General features: G+C 39.7%; 1 protein-coding gene and 2 long non-coding RNA genes across 3 annotated transcripts; all 3 read left to right on the forward strand.

Moving 5' to 3' along the window:
- The first annotated feature begins 2,932 nt into the window (after positions 1-2,932).
- On the forward strand, positions 2,933-8,328 carry LOC306997145. The gene is made up of 3 exons (XR_013797278.1): positions 2,933-3,017; positions 7,977-8,111; positions 8,214-8,328. It is a non-coding gene; the product is annotated as an uncharacterized lncRNA (long non-coding RNA).
- A 186-nt stretch (positions 8,329-8,514) lies between these two features.
- On the forward strand, positions 8,515-9,696 carry LOC306996816 (uncharacterized protein; the record flags this gene model as incomplete). The annotated part of the gene is made up of 3 exons (XM_079609718.1): positions 8,515-8,745; positions 8,849-9,146; positions 9,235-9,696. The coding sequence occupies 3 exons, from the start codon at positions 8,515-8,517 to the stop codon at positions 9,393-9,395; spliced, it is 690 nt and encodes a 229-aa protein (XP_079465844.1). The 3' UTR covers positions 9,396-9,696.
- Positions 9,697-11,908: 2,212 nt separating this feature from the next.
- On the forward strand, positions 11,909-12,352 carry LOC306997369. The gene is made up of 3 exons (XR_013797356.1): positions 11,909-12,009; positions 12,089-12,175; positions 12,264-12,352. It is a non-coding gene; the product is annotated as an uncharacterized lncRNA (long non-coding RNA).
- The last annotated feature ends 6,908 nt before the right edge of the window (positions 12,353-19,260 follow it).

The raw sequence follows: 19,260 nt of genomic DNA on the forward strand, positions 1-19,260 counted from the left end.
TCCTGCACCGCTGGTTCCGTCCAGCCCTGAGCTTCCTGCACCGCTGGTCCCGTCCAGCCCAGAGCTTCCTGCACCGCTGGTCCCGTCCAGCCCTGAGCTTCCTGCACCGCTGGTCCCGTCCAGCCCTGAGCGTCCTGCACCGCTGGTCCCGTCCAGCCCAGAGCTTCCTGCACCGCTGGTCCCGTGCAGTCCAGAGCTTCCTGCACCGCTGGTCCCGTCCAGCCCAGAGCTTCCTGCACCGCTGGTTCCGTCCAGCCCTGAGCTTCCTGCACCGCTGGTCCCGTCCAGCCCAGAGCTTCTTGCACCGCTGGTCCCGTCCAGCCCAGAGCTTCCTGCACCGCTGGTCCCGTCCAGCCCAGGGCCTTCGCCGCTGGTCCCGTCCAGCCCAGAGCCTTCGCCGCTGGTCCCGTCCAGCCCAGGACCGCCTTCGCCGCTGGCCCCGGTCAGCTCGGAGTCCTCTTCGCCGCGGGTCCAGTCCAGTGCTGACCTCCCCAAGAAAATTTTGGGGGGGGGCAATAAGTCCTCTGAGGGGATCGTGGAGGCCCTTCCGACACGGTCGCCATGGCCGCCCGAAGGGTCCTCACCGCCATGGCCGCCCGAAGGGTCCTCACCGCCATGGCCGCCCGAAGGGTCCTCACCGCCATGGCCGCCCGAAGGGTCCTCACCACCATGGCCGCCTGAAGGGTCCTCACCACCATGGCCACTCGAAGGGTCCTCACCACCATGGCCGCCTGAAGGGTCCTCACCACCATGGCCACTCGAAGGGTCCTCACCACCATGGCCGCCTGAAGGTCCTACTGCTCCGCCGTGGTCACGCCCACAGCCAGCTCCGCCCTGGACGCCTGAGGGTCCGACTGCTCCGCCATGGCCACGCCCACATCCTGCTCCGCCCTGGCCACCTGCACGTCCTGCTCCGCCCTGGACGCCTGAGGGTCCGACTGCTCCGCCATGGCCACGCCCACATCCTGCTCCGCCCTGGCCACCTGCACGTCCTGCTCCGCCCTGGAGGCTTCCTGCTCCAGATCGGCCACCCCTTCATCAGCCTCCAGGGCGCCCACCCCTTTGTAGTTCTACGGCGCGAGGTCGCGCCTAATTGAAGGGGGGCGTTATGTCACAGTCTTCGTCCTCATCATCTGTGTCTCCTGTCTTCACCTGTGGTTCCTTGTCTGTTTCCCGCCACCAATCTGTTTCCATGGACACTGATCACTTCCTCACAGCTGCCTGTCATTTGTAGTCATCATCACAGTGTATTTGAGTTCCTGTCTGTTATCTGTTCAGTGTCCGGTATTGTTTGTGTTTCACATGCTGTCTCACCTGTTCCTTTGTATCCTGACTCTACTTTATTAAAGAAAGGATTAATTCCACGTTCGTCTCCATCATCCTTGCGACCAGTCGTGACACATACACTCTTTGTAGTGCAAATTAAAATGATAAAACTTACAACTGGTAGACATACTAGCCTACTTGAAGTATTTTCTTCCTCACAAATGTAAACAGTTTAACTAAAAGTGTTCTCAATATAATATTGAACAATGTACCAACATAAATAATAATAATAATAATAATAATAAAATCTAATATTTTGGGGGTTTATTTGTATAACCTACAGAGAACGTCATCATAATAGGTTTTTTAAGACAAATTCTAGTCGTGTTTGCCGCACGTGTTCACAACCGGTCAAACAAAGTTGTTTTCTTTGAACGTTCCCTGCAGGTTATTTTGGAGTTTTATTTTATAACCATGTAAACTAATTAAAACGTTGCAGATGATAAACTATATTATGCTCGGACATAGGCCTACTCGGTCTCTCTCGCGAACTGTCGAGCGCGCTCTCGGATGGACACACTCCGGTCTCTCTCGCGAACTGTCGAGCGCGCTCTCGGACGGATCACACTCGGTCTCTCTCGCGCGCTGACGACGTTCGCTTCGCTTTTGTCCAGTCCGGCGCCTCGAAACACACACACACACCAGAGAAAAGAGTTTGCAGTTCCTATGGCGGAGAAAAGAGCCCGATCGGATGAAAACCGCTTCAGTGAACTCAATTATAGTAACGGCGCATTTTATTGTCAGTAACGGTAACTGCGTTATTACGGAGGAAACAGTAATTAGTTAGATTACTCGTTACTGACAAAAATAACGCCGTTAGTAACGCCGTTTATTTATAACGCCGTTATTCCCATCACTGGTGCTATGTATTGAAATTGTCAAAACATCACATATGTATATATCACAATATGCATATTGCAAGTGCTTGCAATAACTGGGGTCACGAAAAAAAGATTTATTTCATACAGTGAAAACGAAGCAGTGTTTTATTTTTACATGCGATTATTCAGTTTCTTTTTAATAACCCTAATGGAGGATAAACTTAAACATTGGTGTTCAGAAGTTAAAGGGATGTTTTTTGTTACTAAAAGAATGTGAAATGCGTATGTAGTTTATATAATTTTATTAAACATTTTGAGTTTATTACGCACTTTAAGCATTATCATATCGAATATCGCATTAATGAGTTATCACATTGCATTTTTCTTCAATATCACACAGCCCTAATGTGTATGATTTATGTATATAACTACAATGTCTATTCTATTATTGTCCATACCATGTGACACATCTTGAGATTCCAAGTTTCATAGAGTCCTGACCATTCCATCCATTGTTCATCGGCCACCACCCTACACCTTCCATAATTATTGATCTTTCTGGAGTTCCAAAGCCACATCCAGTCAAGGTTTGTGTAGTTTATGCATTTAAATTGTTCAATTTGTGTTTCTGATTATTCTTGATCTGTTTAAGACAAGGTTTCTGTTTTTTTGGCTGAAAGATGTTTTTTTTTTAATCTAATTTCTGCCCTAGTCCAAGCCATCCAAACAACACTGCATGGTTCCAAACAGTATAGAAAGCATCCACAAAGACTGCCTGCTGCATTCCTACAGTTGTCTTAATAAATCCCAATTAAGTTAATAGGATTACAAGAAAACATCTAAAAACAATGGAAAACTTCACAAAGAAAGGTAAGTTGACATTATTATGTACATTTTAGTAGTTAATAAAAAAATATCTATCTATCTATCATTCATTGCATCAACTAACAATATAATTAATATATTTATAAATTGCAATGTCCACTTCTGACAAAAAGGCAAACGGCATTTACATAATTTTCATTTAATTTGTAGTAGGCTATTATTCAAGAGGGTTTTTTTTTGTTTTGACTTCTTGTAAGTGACTGTCTTCAGGACAACAGTTAAAATGTTGTCTAACCTAAATGGTAAATATGCTATTGTGTGATTCTTTAAAAATATATATTTATTATATACTTTATAAAGTATGATTGTCAGTGATCTTTTGGAACAGACAGAAATAATTAGCTCTGCTCTCTAGCTCATTACACACAATGCAAAGAAATTGACATGAAAATGAACCCATGAAGAAAACTGCTATTGCAAGAATAGCAGAAATTCAAGGACCGCTTTAGCAATCCTGTTTGATCACAAAACTTTCTGGATACTCTAGACTTCAGGTGAGATTCAACAGAACGAACAATGTTTCTAATCGCAAATTTTTTCCTGGATTATAAAAGGAACAATTTTATAAAGTTGTCATACTCAGGACTCGAACTCACAATCTCTTGGTGATGTGACTGTTACTCTCCTAGTTGCACCATTGGTTAAACCTTTTATTATACTGTTTTTACCATGATGCCAAAATTCCTTTAATCAATTGTGAATATATGAATGTGCCACATATTATATTCTTGAGTTACTTCTCAGAAAGACACTGTCTGTAACAAAATGATTTAAGCGTATGGCACATTGTTTAACAGCTTACACTTAAGCAAAACAAAAACGGCAGACATTTAATTTACATGTAAAAAAAAAGCTGGTTCAGAAGCAAAGGTGAAAATAATCTAAAAATGAACCAAAGTGAACATGGGAATTAACACATACTTATTTCTAATCTAAGATGAAAAATGATTAGTACAATGATTATATGTAAATGTATTGTACAGGAATGTGTATATATTGTAAATGTACATCAAGCACAGCAGTGCAGCAAGCATTTAAGCACCTAGAGCAGAGAACCAGAAGAGCAGAAATAGAATGTACATAAAGAAGATATAGGTTCAGAAGTACAGATAGGATGAAATCAAAACAAGCTGCTTTAGCGCAATGCAGAGCCAGAAGAGCAAAATATTAGAACAATAAAGGAATAGACACAATATAATACACAATTTTACATAATCATAATCATGCACAGCAAGTACTGTAAGCACAGCAGTGCAGCAAACATTAAAGCACCAAGAACAGTGCGGAGCCGTAAGAGCAAAAAAATCTGAAATTTAATGTACATCAAGCACAGCAAGTACTGTAAGCACAGCAGTGCAGCAAGCATTTAAGCACAAAGAGCAGTGCGGAGCCATAAGAGCAAAATATTACAACAACACAGGAATAGACATCACATAATATACAATTTGACAGTCACCCCAAGAGGGATTTGTACCCACGACCAGAATGGTTCGGGATTCATAGCACATGGTTTAGCAACTTGCGCCACTCGGAGGATGCTGGTTTAGGAAGCTGCAGAGAGTTTTCAGTGTAAGAATGAGCACACGAAAGCAAGTTAACAAGATTAGCATGCTAAGCTAGCTTAATGCTAATGTAGCTAATTACTTATGATGTGGTACATGGTACAAATTATATATCCACGGATTCATCATGATGCAAGGAGTCGATAGACACCAATTTTATAATTTTCACTTCAATTGTTTACAAGTTACAGCCTCTGAACCAATTTAGGGTCATCCTCATTAACTTTGTGACATCATAACTTTTGAACAGAGATGAATATGAAAGATCGGGGACAGTACTTCTGTGTGGCTTTGTCCAAAGATCATGTGAGCAAATTTTGGACAATTTTGAACCAATTTTGAAAGAGAAGTAGCAAAATAACTGTTTTACATTGGTTCCAATATGGCGGCCAGTCACATTGTTGGAAAATGACAAATGAGACATCGTTGGAATCGGCATAAGACAAGGAATATAATGGCAAATCAAATTTCAGGCAAAGTTTGCAAAAGTTATAAGCGTTTTTGCAAAAAAACATTATATCTCTGGAACACTAGGTGGCGCTGTGATAAAACAGATCAGGTACCTTCAGGTCATGCTAATGATGATCCATACCAAATTTGGTGAAAAAATTTCAAATAGTTTAAAAGATATTGCAAATTACGACAAAATTCAAAATGGCGGACACATGGTACCACCCACCATGGCAAAATCTATCTCGACAGATTCGGCATGATCCACAGAATCGATTGACATCAAGTTTATAATTTTCTGACAATCCGTTCACGAGTTATTGGCCAAAATAGCCATTTTCTGTATCTCATGACCAGTAGGTGGCACTGTTTCCAACTTTGGCATGGACCCTCAGATCAAGCTTTTGATGAGGCATACCAATTTTCATTTCAATGCATTAAAGTTTGGCCGAGATACAGCCTCTGAACCAATTTTGGGTCGACCTCATTAACTTTGTGACCTCATAACTTTTGAACAATGATGAATAAAAAAAATCGGGCACAGTACTTTTATGCAGCTCAGTCCAAAGATCATTTGAGCAAAATGTGGACCAATTTGGATCAATTTTGAATGAGAAGTAGCAATCAGACTGATTACTGTACTTTTCAAAATGGCTGCTACTGTAATGGGCGTGGTCTTAATGTATTATATTGGTTCAGATCAGTATGATGAGACCAATCAGGTGTACTATGTCTCATTTTTGTGGATCAAATGGTTCAAAAGTTACAGCCATTTCAATGTTAAATTTTTGAACTGGTGGTGGCGCTATAGAGTGTGTCCAACAGACTCCAAATTTGGTCCAATTACTATTCATGGTCATATCTATAACTGTGCCAAATTTCATAATTTTTCTATGTACGGTTCATAGGGCTGCCATAGACTCACAGAGGAGGAAGAATAATAATAAGAAAACTAACGGATACAATAGGTGCCTTGCCCTACGGGCATGGCCCCTAATAATAAGAAAACGTACAGAGACAATAGGTGCCTTGCCCTACGGGCATGGCCCCTAATAATAAGTTTATTTTATATAGCGCCTTTCTAAAGACTCAAGGTCGCTTTACAATAAATTACAAAACACATGACATAGAAACATGACATAGAAACGATGAAGATACATATAGAAGCAGAACATAGATCATGGGTCGGGGAAACAAGTGACAAAAAGATATGTTTTAATGTGGGTTTTGAAGTCATGTAGTGATGAGAGATTACGGATATGTTGAGGAATGGAATTCCAGAGAGTTGGGGCAGCGGTGCAAAATGCTCTACCACCAAACGATGCTAGTTTGTGCCGTGGGATCATCAACAGACCGGTATCCGAAGATCTAAGTGTGCGAACAGGGGAGTATGTATGGATGAGATCAGAAATATAGTTGGGGGCAAGACCATGGAGTGCTTTAAATGTAATAAGGAGTATCTTGTACTGAATGCGATAGCGAATGGGTAACCAATGTAGACTGCGTAAAATTGGAGTAATGTGGGAAGATTTCCTTGAGTGAGTGAGGACTCTGGCGGCAGAGTTCTGGATATATTGAATTTTATTTAATGATGAATTGGGTAAGCCATAGAAAAGTGAATTGCAGTAGTCAAGCCGTGAACTGATGAAAGCGTGAACTAGGGTCTCAGCATCACTGATGTTAAGAAAAGGACGTAAGCGTGCAATATTGCGAAGGTGGAAGAAGGCAGACTTAGTGAGCGAGGAGATGTGAGGAAGGAAGGAAAGAGAGGAATCAAAGATTATACCCAGGTTTTTGACGGTGGTGGAAGGTTGAACTAGAACTCTAGCAATATTGACATTTTCAACACAGACACGGGATGTAGTTTGATGTGAACCAATGAGAAGTAGTCTCAGAGCCCAATATGACCAGTCCACCAGGATCCTGAGCCACACATTTACTGCCCAACAACGTGCTCATGAGTGTTCCCTCGGAGTTGCTTGGATTTTGGCACAAAAAGCCATTTACTGATGGAGGGGTTTTCAAAGAATGCATGAGTGCAGTAGCTGAAACACTACTTGAGGGAAAACAAAAACAAGAGCTTTGTGATAAAATAAAGCAAATACCCATGTCAGCATCATCTGCCACAAAGAAAAGTGAAATATTGACTCAGGATGTGCTAACCCAGCTAGATGAAGCCATGCATAAGTCATCATGTGTAGGCTTAGCTGTGGATGAGTCCACTGACATGTGTGACAATGCTCAGCTGTTAGTGTATGCCAGGTTTTTCAACACAGACCAGAACGCATTCTGTGAAGACCTGTTAGGTGTCACTCCCCTTCAGACCAGTACAAGAGGAGAAAACATCTACCTGGCCATTAAGGAGATGTTAACAAAAAGAGGAATAGAGCCAAAACAAGTGGTTTCAATAACCACAGATGGAGCCCCTGCTATGATAGGGAGAGAGAAAGGAGCTGTAGCAAGACTGAAAGAGGACAATCCTGAGCTAATAGCTTACCATTGCATCATTCATCAATCTGTCCTCTGTGCCTCGCTGTCAGATGAGTATGCTGATGTGATGAATACAATGATTAAAATTATAAATTTTCTCAGGGCATCCTCTTCCTACCAGCATCCCATGCTTAGGGAATTCCTCAAGAGAAGTTGATGCCAATGCTGATGATCTTTTGCTGCACAACAATGTGAGATGGCTCAGCAAAGGCAAGGTGTTAGCACGCCTTTGGTCCATCAGGAGGGAATTAGCATCTTTTATGGCAGAGCTAAGAAGTCAGAAGGCAACACAGTTTACTCTCTTTTTAGAAAATGAGAAACAGTTGGATAATGTGGCCTTTTTGGTTGATATCACTTCACATCTGAATGAACTGAATTTGAGGTTACAGGGCAAGGACAATTCAATTTGTGAACTGATGACAGCTGTCCGCTCCTTTCAGAGGAAAAAAGTCCCTAAAAAGAAAGTTTGCCATGCACCGGACTGCGTTAAAGACCGCAAAAGAACAGAAGGTGCTTAGCAAAGCAACCATATTGAACTGTCTGAGCCAGGCCAAGCAGGCCATCCCCGAAATATTGAGTACGTTTTTTTCACCCATTTAAGTCATTGTACTGACATATTGTAAAATGCATAAGAAATGTGCAACATGAACACTGAGATTGTGGTCTGTGTTGTTTATAGCCCTCCTGGAAAGTGATGTTGCCAGCACAGCCCATCAGTGGGAATTGTATGGCCATATGTCTGCCTACCTGGCAGCCCTGTATGGTCACCGAGGGGGGGTCTACCAAAACATGACCATCAGGGAGGTTGAGGAGGCCCAGGAATGCTCTACGGAAAATGTATTCCTCATCAACGTGAGTGTATTACTTTCTTTTTTAGGCATCAGGTGACCTCAAATTGTTTGATCTCTGTTCTGATTTGCCCTGGGGTTTTTTTCTTCTTCTGTGTGTGTCAACAGATCCTGCATCATAAGACGAATCAGATGTTTGGCCCGGCTCAGATTGCTGTCACCAGGGAGGAATACGACTGGATGCAGCGCTTCCTCAAAATAAGACAAAAACTTCCTGGTGGCAGTGCAGCAAAATACTTCTTCTTTACATCAACTACCAATGTCTGCAAAAAGCTGGTCACGTATTTCCACAGCGCTTGGAAGTCGATGTGCCTAGAAGGAAATCCCAACTTCACAGACCTAAGAACATCCATCGCCAGCCATGTAAGTGTTTTCTCTCGTTTTGGGGGTTCCTATTTCAGACATTCAGTTAGGTGTTGTCTCCTAAAACTGCTTTTGTTTTCTACTTCTTTCTCTCCATTTCTAGGCCAAATTCACTCATTCCGAAACGGACAGAAATAAAATATCAAAATTCATGTGTCACGACACTCAGACGGCAGACAAGTTTTATGTCACAAACTTGTCTGCTAAGCAGGCCCTGGAACACCGGCAGCTTTTTGAGGCTGCGCTGAAAGGGGAAGACAATCATGGAGTGGGCCTCAAGCGAGTACGCCATCGCCGTAAGATGGACAAACCCAGGAAGAGGGCGAGAGCATCGGAAGATGTCTTGCAAGAAACATCTGACGGCACCACTCCTGAGACAAGCAAGTCCCGAGACCAGCCAGGTAAATAGATATCCTGTGAATGTACTGATTATGCTGTATTTATTGGCACAATAATGATTAATCCTTCACTGTGTATTTTCTTTGGAAGGAAACAAGGAGGTTGATGCACCAGGGAGCAGCGGAGAAGGCCAGAGAGATTCAACAGTCCCCGTGAAAAACCCTTATGTTTTAATTTCCCCTTTGAGGTCATCAATTAAGATGAAACTAAGAAAACGCAAAATTTTAACACTTAAGGTTAAGCAGGTTTGAAAAAATAGCCCTCCAGAAGTCGGTGAATGCAAAGGTGAAGAGGGCCATACAAAAGCGCAGGGAGAAAAAGTGAAGGCCTTTTCCTCCCCCTTCCCCATCCCTGATGACAAAGAGTAGTGGCAGAGATTGGGAAAATAATGGGGGTAGAGGTTGATTTTTCGTTCACTACATTATATTTAGGTAAAATACCAGGAAATGTTTTAGACAAGGATAAATACCTATTTAAAATATTGTTAGCAAGCAGTAGGAAAGCAATAACCCGTAAATGGATGCAGGTTGACCCTCCAACTAAGGATCAATGGCTAGGGATCGTAAACGAAATATACAGTATGGAGAGACTTACATTTATATTAAGGCTCAAACTTGACAAATGTAAAACGTTTTGGGGAAAAATGGATTATGTATGTAAGCCATTGAGGAAAGTATGATTGTATATCAAGATGTTGGAAATATTTTGTGATAGTGTAATATTGTAACACCCATGATAACTTTGTGTTCTTTGTTCCAAAAAAAAAAAAAAGTAAAAAAAATAATAATAAAAAAAACCAAGACATAATATCTTATGTCATTTTAGTCATCCAGTAAATGCTTTTTGATTTAAGACTTTAGATATTTGGACTGGAAAGTTCAGAGCCTGTAACTTATTCGACAGACTTATTGTCCACCTGGACAGATAGGCTGCACATATTATTTATATTAATACATATAGCATATTTAGATAAATAAGATAATATAATATCACTGGGTCATATTTCATAATCATTCAAGAGGTTCTATGTGCTTACAACATAGGAGACAAATTTTATAATCAAAGCCATTTATTAAAATAGAAAGAAACATTTGGTGCAAAAGTTTAGAAAAAAATAGAATTAGAAAATCTTAAAATGCAAAGTACTAATAAACAAAAACAAAAAACACACACACACACTTAAAATGTTTTTATTTTTTGTTAAATATATAAAACTTAAATGTAAGACAAATGTTTAAAAAATGTTATAATTATTATAGTTATAATTTTATTTATCTGTATATAATATAATTATTATATGTAATTATTATATATCTACAATTGTTATAGTTATCACTCTAATAGTGCAAGAACAATTGCTCTATAAGGAAATGCTTAACGCGTAATTAAACACGTTGCGTTCATATTCTGGGCTCATCTGATTTTTTTATACATAGTATGGTTTATTAATATGATGTGTACTGAGTTTGGTCCTTTAATATCACTGTCTTCGTACAGTAAGCCACATTAAGCGTTTTTCACGTCCCAAATATCTTTAGATTTGAAGAGTGAAAAACCTATCTCGACGAAAACTCAAAGGATTCGAATGCCACAGGGCTTGTTGGAAGCGTCTATTCGAACTGAAAATAACGATATAAGTTTCAGAATTTTTGGCTGAGTTTTGGCAGAGAAATAAGCAGAAAAACAACGTGCACGTTTCATAATGGTGGCCGCGAGCAGAGGCGCCGGTGACGTTACTGTCTCAGAATTAAAACGCTCCTAAAACCTAGAAAAATAAAATTGACAATATAAATCTGTTCATGTTCCCCAGGCAGCCTATGGCTCAGACATGTTTTCGCAGATATGCTATAATGAACAGTGATGATAAATCTACTGGTTGTGTTGGAAATATATATGTAAAAAAAATTAAAAGACCAAAATGATATTTAAAATAATTATTAGAAATGTTCATTTATAAAAATAAAAAAAAAGAAATAAAAAAAAGATAATCAGTCATCTGTGTAAGTTGAATAGTCTTTATTTGAACCTTGGGAAAGTTCGAAACGCGTCGCGAGAGTTTGTTTTATTGACACAATACTGTAAAAATGAGTACAGCTGACATCATTTTGTCTCTGGGTGATGTTGAATAGCTTTGGAAAATTTTCTCGTAGCCCATACAGGCGTAGAGTTGGTATAGACGGCCTCCATCATTGTGGTGGGATGATGTTGAAGAGCCATATGAGTTGTTGAGTGTCTGTGAGTTTGCCTGAATGACAATACTGTAAAATTGAGTACAGCTGCCATCATGATTCTTTTTAAATGAAATAACTTAATTTACACATTCATAGATGGTGATGGAATGCCCCCTGTGCCCCTCAAATGTTGCTCATTTAAGGCATCATTTGAGATCTGCACACAAGATTATTAATCTGGAGGAGCGTCAGATTTTAATCAGATGGGCCAGAGGACGGGTCAAATTGAGGAATTTGAGCTGTCCTGTTTGCTCAAAGAAGTTCACGTTCATTCAACTGCATTTAACCAAGGGACACCAAAATCTAACAGTAATTAGCCTCTCAACTGTTCCTCAAGCCAAATAAGCTTGTTTATTGTTTTAAGAAAGATATTCAAAAAGTTGTGTAATGTAAACATTTCTTTAAACATTTCTTCACTGTGTTGTTACAGCGTGGTTGTTGTTTTTTTAGGCTCCTATGGCTGCCGAAATGATCAAAGACCTCAAATGTAAGGTCACGCTGGAGCAGCTTAATAGGCTGAGGGAAACCAACCCCGAAATTCCCATGGCCAGCACCCTAGACATCATGGGAGGGTTAAATGCAGCAGCAGAAGTGCCATCTTCCCAGCTGGATGATGATTTTTTTCAATTGCTAAGTAAGTGACCAATCTGCAATCTTATTTGAAAATGACTTTATTGTACAGAATGTGACTTTAAAAAATAATAATTTAACAGGTGAATTGCCAGCCCTGCCTGACAACTTTGTGGCAGAAGAAGATGGCTGTCCAGCCAACTTGCAGGATGGGTCTTTTCTGCTGCAGGGTAGGTGTTCATTTGTCATAACATTAGTAATTAGTCTCTATTGTATTATCTGAATGGAATGTTAACAGATGATGGTTTGTTTTTACAGGCACAGATCCAGACTCATATCCTGAAGATTTGGCCACTTTGGACTTTGAGAGTTTACTGGAATTAGAATAAATGGCTAATATATATAATAATTATATTATATAAATATATATACTATTATAAATATAATAATTATAACTATTTTAAACATATTTCTTATAAGTTTTATATATTTTTCTTATATATTTATATATTTAAATGTGTGTGTGTTTTTTTGTTTATTAGCACTTTGCATTTAATTTTTTAATTCTAATTTTTTGTAAACTTTTGCACCAAATGTTTCTTTCAATTTTAATAAATGGCTCCGATTATAAAATTTGTCTCCTATGTTGTAAGCACAACCCTAGTCAATTTTGGAGTAAGGTGCATGTAGTTGCATAGATTTACTTTAAATTATCAGCACACACCTGCTAGTATAACTTTAAGTAATTTTGCATGTAATAACAGTGGATTACTTGAAATTGTACCTGCAGACCTCCACTAGTCAATTTTGGAGTAAGGTGCATGTAGTTGCATTGATTTACTTGAAATTATCAGCATGCACCTGCTAGTATAACTTTAAGTAATTTTGCATGTAATAACAGTGGATTACTTTAAATTGTACCTTCCCAATCCTAGTCAAATTTAAAGTAATTGCACTGTAACTTCCTTTAAGTTATAGTCAAATTATGCCTTCAGTGGGAGGGAACTCATGTTTGCAACAGTTCACTCTCAATTAGATGTATCAGTGAAACCTGCACTATTCTATTCACAGTGTTAACACATTTCATTGTGTTGTTTCAAATGTGTTGCCTCAGGAACAGCACATAAGACATTTATGATAATCAGTGCAAGCAACAACTAACCGGTCAGCTGATTTTGTGCATTTAAGGTGGAACCACCGTCTGCAAATAATGCACAAGATATAATCATCTCTGTGCATTGGGTCACCCTTACACGTTGAGGTTAAGCAGAGTCCAGTCTTTGCTGTTCGGGTGTAGTCTTTTCAAGGTACCAGTGTAATCTGCTTTGCTTACATGTACTGTTTGTGCGACTGCCTCATATGACTCTACTTCTTTTTTAAAACATTGCATTTTTTCGTGTGAGAGTCCCGCCCTTCTGACCTTTGGAGGCTCATACTTTTCAATAAGGGTATGAATCCACATTCTTGCCTTGATCCTCTTGACTGGACTTAACGGTGTGTTGTCAATGATAGCACAAGCATTCACTACAGCAAAGACACCACAGTCATACCCATTTCCTTGTTGTGGAGTATTCACCACATCTGAAGTTTTCCAGTCAGAAGCCTGAAAGTTTTCTGTTGCTGAAGTGTACATGCAAGCTACTACTTTCATTAGTTTTGGAGCAGCATGCTTCAAAGTTAAGACTGTGGATTGAATTGAACACTGAGATCTCTCGCTCTCTGAAATTTACAGTGGCTAGGACCCAGTGATAACCACAGCCAGTAATGTCAGTGTTGAATGGAATTATGATTAGATCATAATTTAGAGCCTTTTTTGCAGCACAAAACTGCAAAATTGGAGTAAAGTCTCCTAGTGCAGCTAGCTGGTAAAGATATGTGGGTGCACATAGAATTGAGTCTGACTTTTTTTTGTTGGTGAATGAAGACATTAATTGCCTGCTCAATTGTTTCGCCTTCAAGCCAGGTCATTGGAGAAAGACAGCGGCTTTTGGGAGAGGATTGATGCTCATTCAAGGAGCAAATGAAGCTGCAGTACTGTTTGGTGTGGATACTCTGGAAAGGTGTGGTACTACTAGAGGGAGACTGTCGCCATTTGAAAGCCAAAACTGGTAAGTGTTGTCCTCTTTTTCAGCACCTGTTCGTGCTGGCACGTTTGACAATGTAGCTTTAACAGAACACTCCTGCTCTGTATTTTTTTTATTTTCAGCATTCAAAGAAATTGATGGCATGCTGTCCACCAAAGAGGCTGACTCGTATGAGCACCCAAACTGGCAAGTATCTTTTCCATCATCAGTCTGTGGTGGCTCCTTAAGGCAAGTTCACACTACAGGATTTTAAAACGTCGGGCTGAACTGTGCAGTTCACACTACATGACTTGCTCTCTGTGAAATCAGGAGTGTTCAAGTTGTTGAGCTGTTCACACCACACGACACAACGTGATTGATCCGCAACAGGAGGTAACTCACTACACGAGGTGACAACAACTCTGTCAGCCAACGATTCTATCTTATACAAACCACGTTTTATTACGAAGAAATCATGCGATAAAACAAACCGGAAATGACGCAATACAGCACGCGCGCCACTACCCAGCGAAGAAGAACACAAGTACACAACACGCGAGTCTTTTTTTGAATAATGACGTCAGACAGAAATTAGTGCTGCAAACTGTTTGCGCGATGATTTGCTCTGAAAAAAAAAAAAAAAATCCCATAGACAGTATATAAACGGTATTTTCCCAGTGACCTCAATCCATGCCTTGCTCTGATTGGCTGTAGCTCATGGCATCACATGTGGTTGAGTCGTGCGACAGCTCCAGATATCTAGCATGCTAGATATTTTTCTGGGCTCGGCGACGCGTCTGCGAGCGTCTTTGATGCGTTGTTGGCTCTTTCATACTAACAGATTGGCGAGCGTTCATCGGCCGCTAATCCCCCGCGATTTGCACGCGATAACAACCCGACCTGTCGGCGAGCTCAACGATTTGCAATTCAGGCTTAAATCGGGCTTAAAATCCTGTAGTGTGAACTAGGCATTAGACAGAGCAGCTGTATCAGAACACTTATTTTTATCTGTTTTGTCCTTCTTTTTTAGCATCCATAGGACTTTGTGGAATGTTGTCTACTAGAGAGTCAGGCATCGAAGACAGTAAGGAGTCTGGTGCCGGGTTCACCAAATAATCATAGTCTTTTGTTCTAGGGGTTTTCCGGCCCGATTTTGTTTCATTGCCTCTTCCGCATCTCTGAGAGGCTGTATGTTCGATTTGTAGCAAAGTGAAGACCCGTAGCCATTTCTACTGCAAAAATGTGGTAGCATTTTCCAGTGCTGGGACAAGAGCATAATGCACCATTGGCAGTATTTCGAACTACATGTACTGATTCGTTTGAGGGACTTTTCACGACAAACACTCTTAATGATGGATTTAGACTTACCAGACCCATTTCAATGACTGTCTTGGCCAAAGATGTCTGAGAAGACAGAAGTTTAACTCCCTCTACTTTGCATGGCTCATTTTCTGTGTTGGTCCTTTTGATAATTTCTTTCAAAAGAAGAAAAGGGGGCATTTTTACATCCGTCACTGCTACACTAAGGTTCTGCTTCATTGCATAATTTCCCAATCCACATTTTGCCCTCTGAAATTCAAATAAAAAGTATGACTGCATGTAGTACAGTGAGAGCACCATTGCGTCCACTGGAAGTTCTCGCCATTCATTTTGGGATTTTTTCATTTTGTTGATGCTCTCACTTATATTGTTTGTTGCTGTTTTTTCTTTAAAGGCACAGAATTGTTTGGTGTAGTATGCAAGCCATGTTTTCACAAATGTCTGCTTTCAGGTGATGGTCAAAGTAGCAGAGGAATCCTTCTGACCATACTTTTGCGAAGGCATCATAGCGGGTATCAAACTCATTTGGACAGGAGGAATCAATGAGCTACTCAACATGGTCTTTTAGGACCTTCACATAATCCCTTTTCCCCCCATGTGTCTTAACCCAATATGCCACATCTCGTAAGATGTGGTTGCGGCAGAACACTACACTTACATTGGTTAAGTTTTTTTTTTTTCAAAACACCTTTCTCCCTGTCAACTGTCACTGGAATATTTTGGTATTTTTTTTAGTCCATTCCCAGCTTTCCAAAAATCTCAGTCAGAAATTTCTCATGGTGTTGCATGAATTTACGTTCATGTAACATGAAGCCGACTGGATACACTGGGTCATTGACCAGTGCAGTGTTTCTCATAGCCAGCATAGACACATGAAAATTCCCCATTTGAAATGTTGTCATAACTTATCATTTGTGGGTACTCAAACCTCACTGATTCATCTAAGTTTGCACATGCAAAATCAACAATGTCTTTCATGCCGGCATAAACAAGAAGGTCCGGGAATGTCGGAATGTGCCATATGAAACCGGGTAGTTGGTATGCCAATTCATGCACACTAAACAGTTCATCTCGTGAGATTTGTTGTTTGCCTTGTTGTGAATATACTGTGTTTTGGACTCGTTTAAGGTTTCGTGGGGTGTTCACTGCCATGTGCTCCAGATTACCACTGCATGTTTTAGCAAGGACAGTTTTCTAGATGTTTGAAGGGGCTTGACCATGGTCATTTAGTAGTATGTCAGAGAAAACTTATTTTTTGGAGGGAATAAACACTCTGTTCTTTTTGGCATTTCCATGCTTTCGTGGTACATATATGGTCTTATTTCCCAGGTAATGAATCAAATAGTAATTTGTTGCCAAATTTTTGTCATCATTAACCAGAGAGTATATGCACTTCCTGAATTCTGAGGAGGTGCCTTTTTCACAATCACCAGCTCTAATATGATAGTAGCATTTCAAAACGCTTCCCCCATACTTTCTAATGTTGTGATTATTTGAACCTTTCTGCTTCCACATCGTTTGGTCAAATCTAAAGTCCATGTTGTGTTTATTTGACTGTGAACTTTTATAAAGGAAGACATCACCACCCTTTGGGTGTAATGGTGGTTCGCTGGAAATTAACTCCTTGTATTTTTCAACATTATCCAGAATTGCTTCTGCTTCTTTAAGTGTAAACTCTGACTGTTTTTGCATTAAAGTCCTTTTTATATTCACCTGTGTCTGTGAATTTACAACAAAGGGGGAAAAAAGACAATACAATGCAATACAAAATATTATATATGTATATTAATTCCCTGTAATAAAACAAAATATAATATCATTTATGTATATTAATACCCTGCAATACAACAAAATATAAAAATAATTAATATAAGTATATTAATACCCTGGTAATTAGTATGACACCAGTGAAAATGAATTGCAGTATTTAAAAAGGCTTTTTATAAAGAAGTTTTGATTCCAAAAATCTGAATGCAACTGAATGACAGGAAGACCTAGCAACTCTACTCTAGCACGGCGACTGCACAAATGACAAGTTGTGGTGCGTGCCACTGGCAGTGTCTTATATATACCTACAGATGACAGTTACATGCATTTAAAAAGATTACATTATGTGGTGATTGGACGATTCAAAAACAAAGATTTGTGATTGGTTGTAGGCAACCAAGTGCTTTAAAGGGGGCGTGTTTACAAAAGGGAGATGGAAAGGATTTTTTTTTTTACTCCACAGCCTTTTCTTATAACGGTTTTTTATGGTTTTCTGGGCTCATCTGATGTTTTATACATAGTATGGTTTATTGAGGACCATTTAAGGTTTATTAAGCCACGTTAAGCATTTCTTATAACGTTTTTCTATGGTAAGAACATGCTTAACGCATAATTAAACGTGTTGCGTTGATATTCTGGGCTCATCTGATTTTTTATACATAGTATGGTTTATTAATATGATGTGTACTGAGTTTGGTCCTTTAATATCACTGTCTTCGTACAGTAAGCCACGTTGAACGTTTTCTTATAACGGTTTTCTATGGTAAGAACATGCTTAACGCGTAATTAAACGCGTTGCGTTGATATTCTGGGCTCATCTGATTTTTTATACATAGTATGGTTTATTAATATGATGTGTACTGAGTTTGGTCCTTTAATATCACCGTCTTTGTACATGACAACTCCCCCAGACCACTGCCACAAAGAAGACATGATAGTTACCTTACTGGTCCCAGGCATTCTGATAGTGAGTGCTCGTGGATGAAGAGCTCCACCCCCTCTATCGTGACTGACTGAAGCGAAGTTCTGCAAGAGCCGCACAGCATCTGAACTACGTTTTACAAGGGTAAGCAAATATACTTTTGTTTGAATAAGTACTAAAAACTGTCTATAAAGGATCATATTTTGTTTATTCGATGTCTGACTGAGATATGTGGGGCACACATTTGCTGAGACCGTAACGTCACCGGCGCCTCTGCTCGCGGCCGCCATTATGAAACGTGCACGTTGTTTTTCTGCTGATTTCTCTGCCAAAACTCAGCAAAAAATTCTGAAACTTATATCGTTATTTTCAGTTCGAATAGACGCTTCCAACAAGCCCTGTGGCATTCGAATCCGTTGAGTTTTCGTCGAAATGCGTTTTTCACTCTTCAAATCTTAACCCTCTGGGGTCTAAGGTGTTTTGGGGTCCTTGAGATGTTTTGACATGACCTGATATTTGTATTTTTTTCAGTTGCTTATAAACATATTAATGGCAAAGGTGTAATTACACTCTATTTAGCACGAACATGGCTATCATAATATGCGAGCAACATGTACATGTTTGCATTTTTGAGAGAATATTATTTATGCGTGGTTATTCAAAAAACTCAAACTTAAATTTTCTGATATAAGACCACAAACGACCAACTTCACATATTCCCACAATACTTTTGACTAATGGATGTTGTCGGCTAGAGTTTTTACTTCAAAATGATCTGAAAATCATCCGGGCTAATCGTTCACATTAAACAATAGTTTGATTTAAATTTTGTAAGACACTTTTTGTTTGGAAAGGCAATATGCAGGTGGGCGTGAATGATCCAACAAGGTCATGAATAATGTCCTCATTCACACCTGAGAAGACAAAGACCTGCTAATGCTGCATACTAATGAGCCTTTCACTGAGTGTGTCACTGAGCCACAAGAAAGAATGCAAAGACAACACACACACACATACATACACACTAGTGTTGTCACGATACTAGAATTTCTAACTTCGATACGATACCTTGAAAAATATCGATATTCGATACCATTTTCGATACCACAGAGAGAAAAACTGCCACTATATTAAGGGGATATTTTTTTTATTTAAAGCTAAATATAACAAGTCTAGAACATGACAATGAGGTATATTTTACATGAACAAAAATGTCCTGAGTTCTTGTTAATATTTTTTAATT

This window comes from Phoxinus phoxinus (assembly GCF_949152265.1).
Source record: "Phoxinus phoxinus genome assembly, chromosome: 4".
Classification (NCBI taxonomy): domain Eukaryota; kingdom Metazoa; phylum Chordata; class Actinopteri; order Cypriniformes; family Leuciscidae; genus Phoxinus; species Phoxinus phoxinus.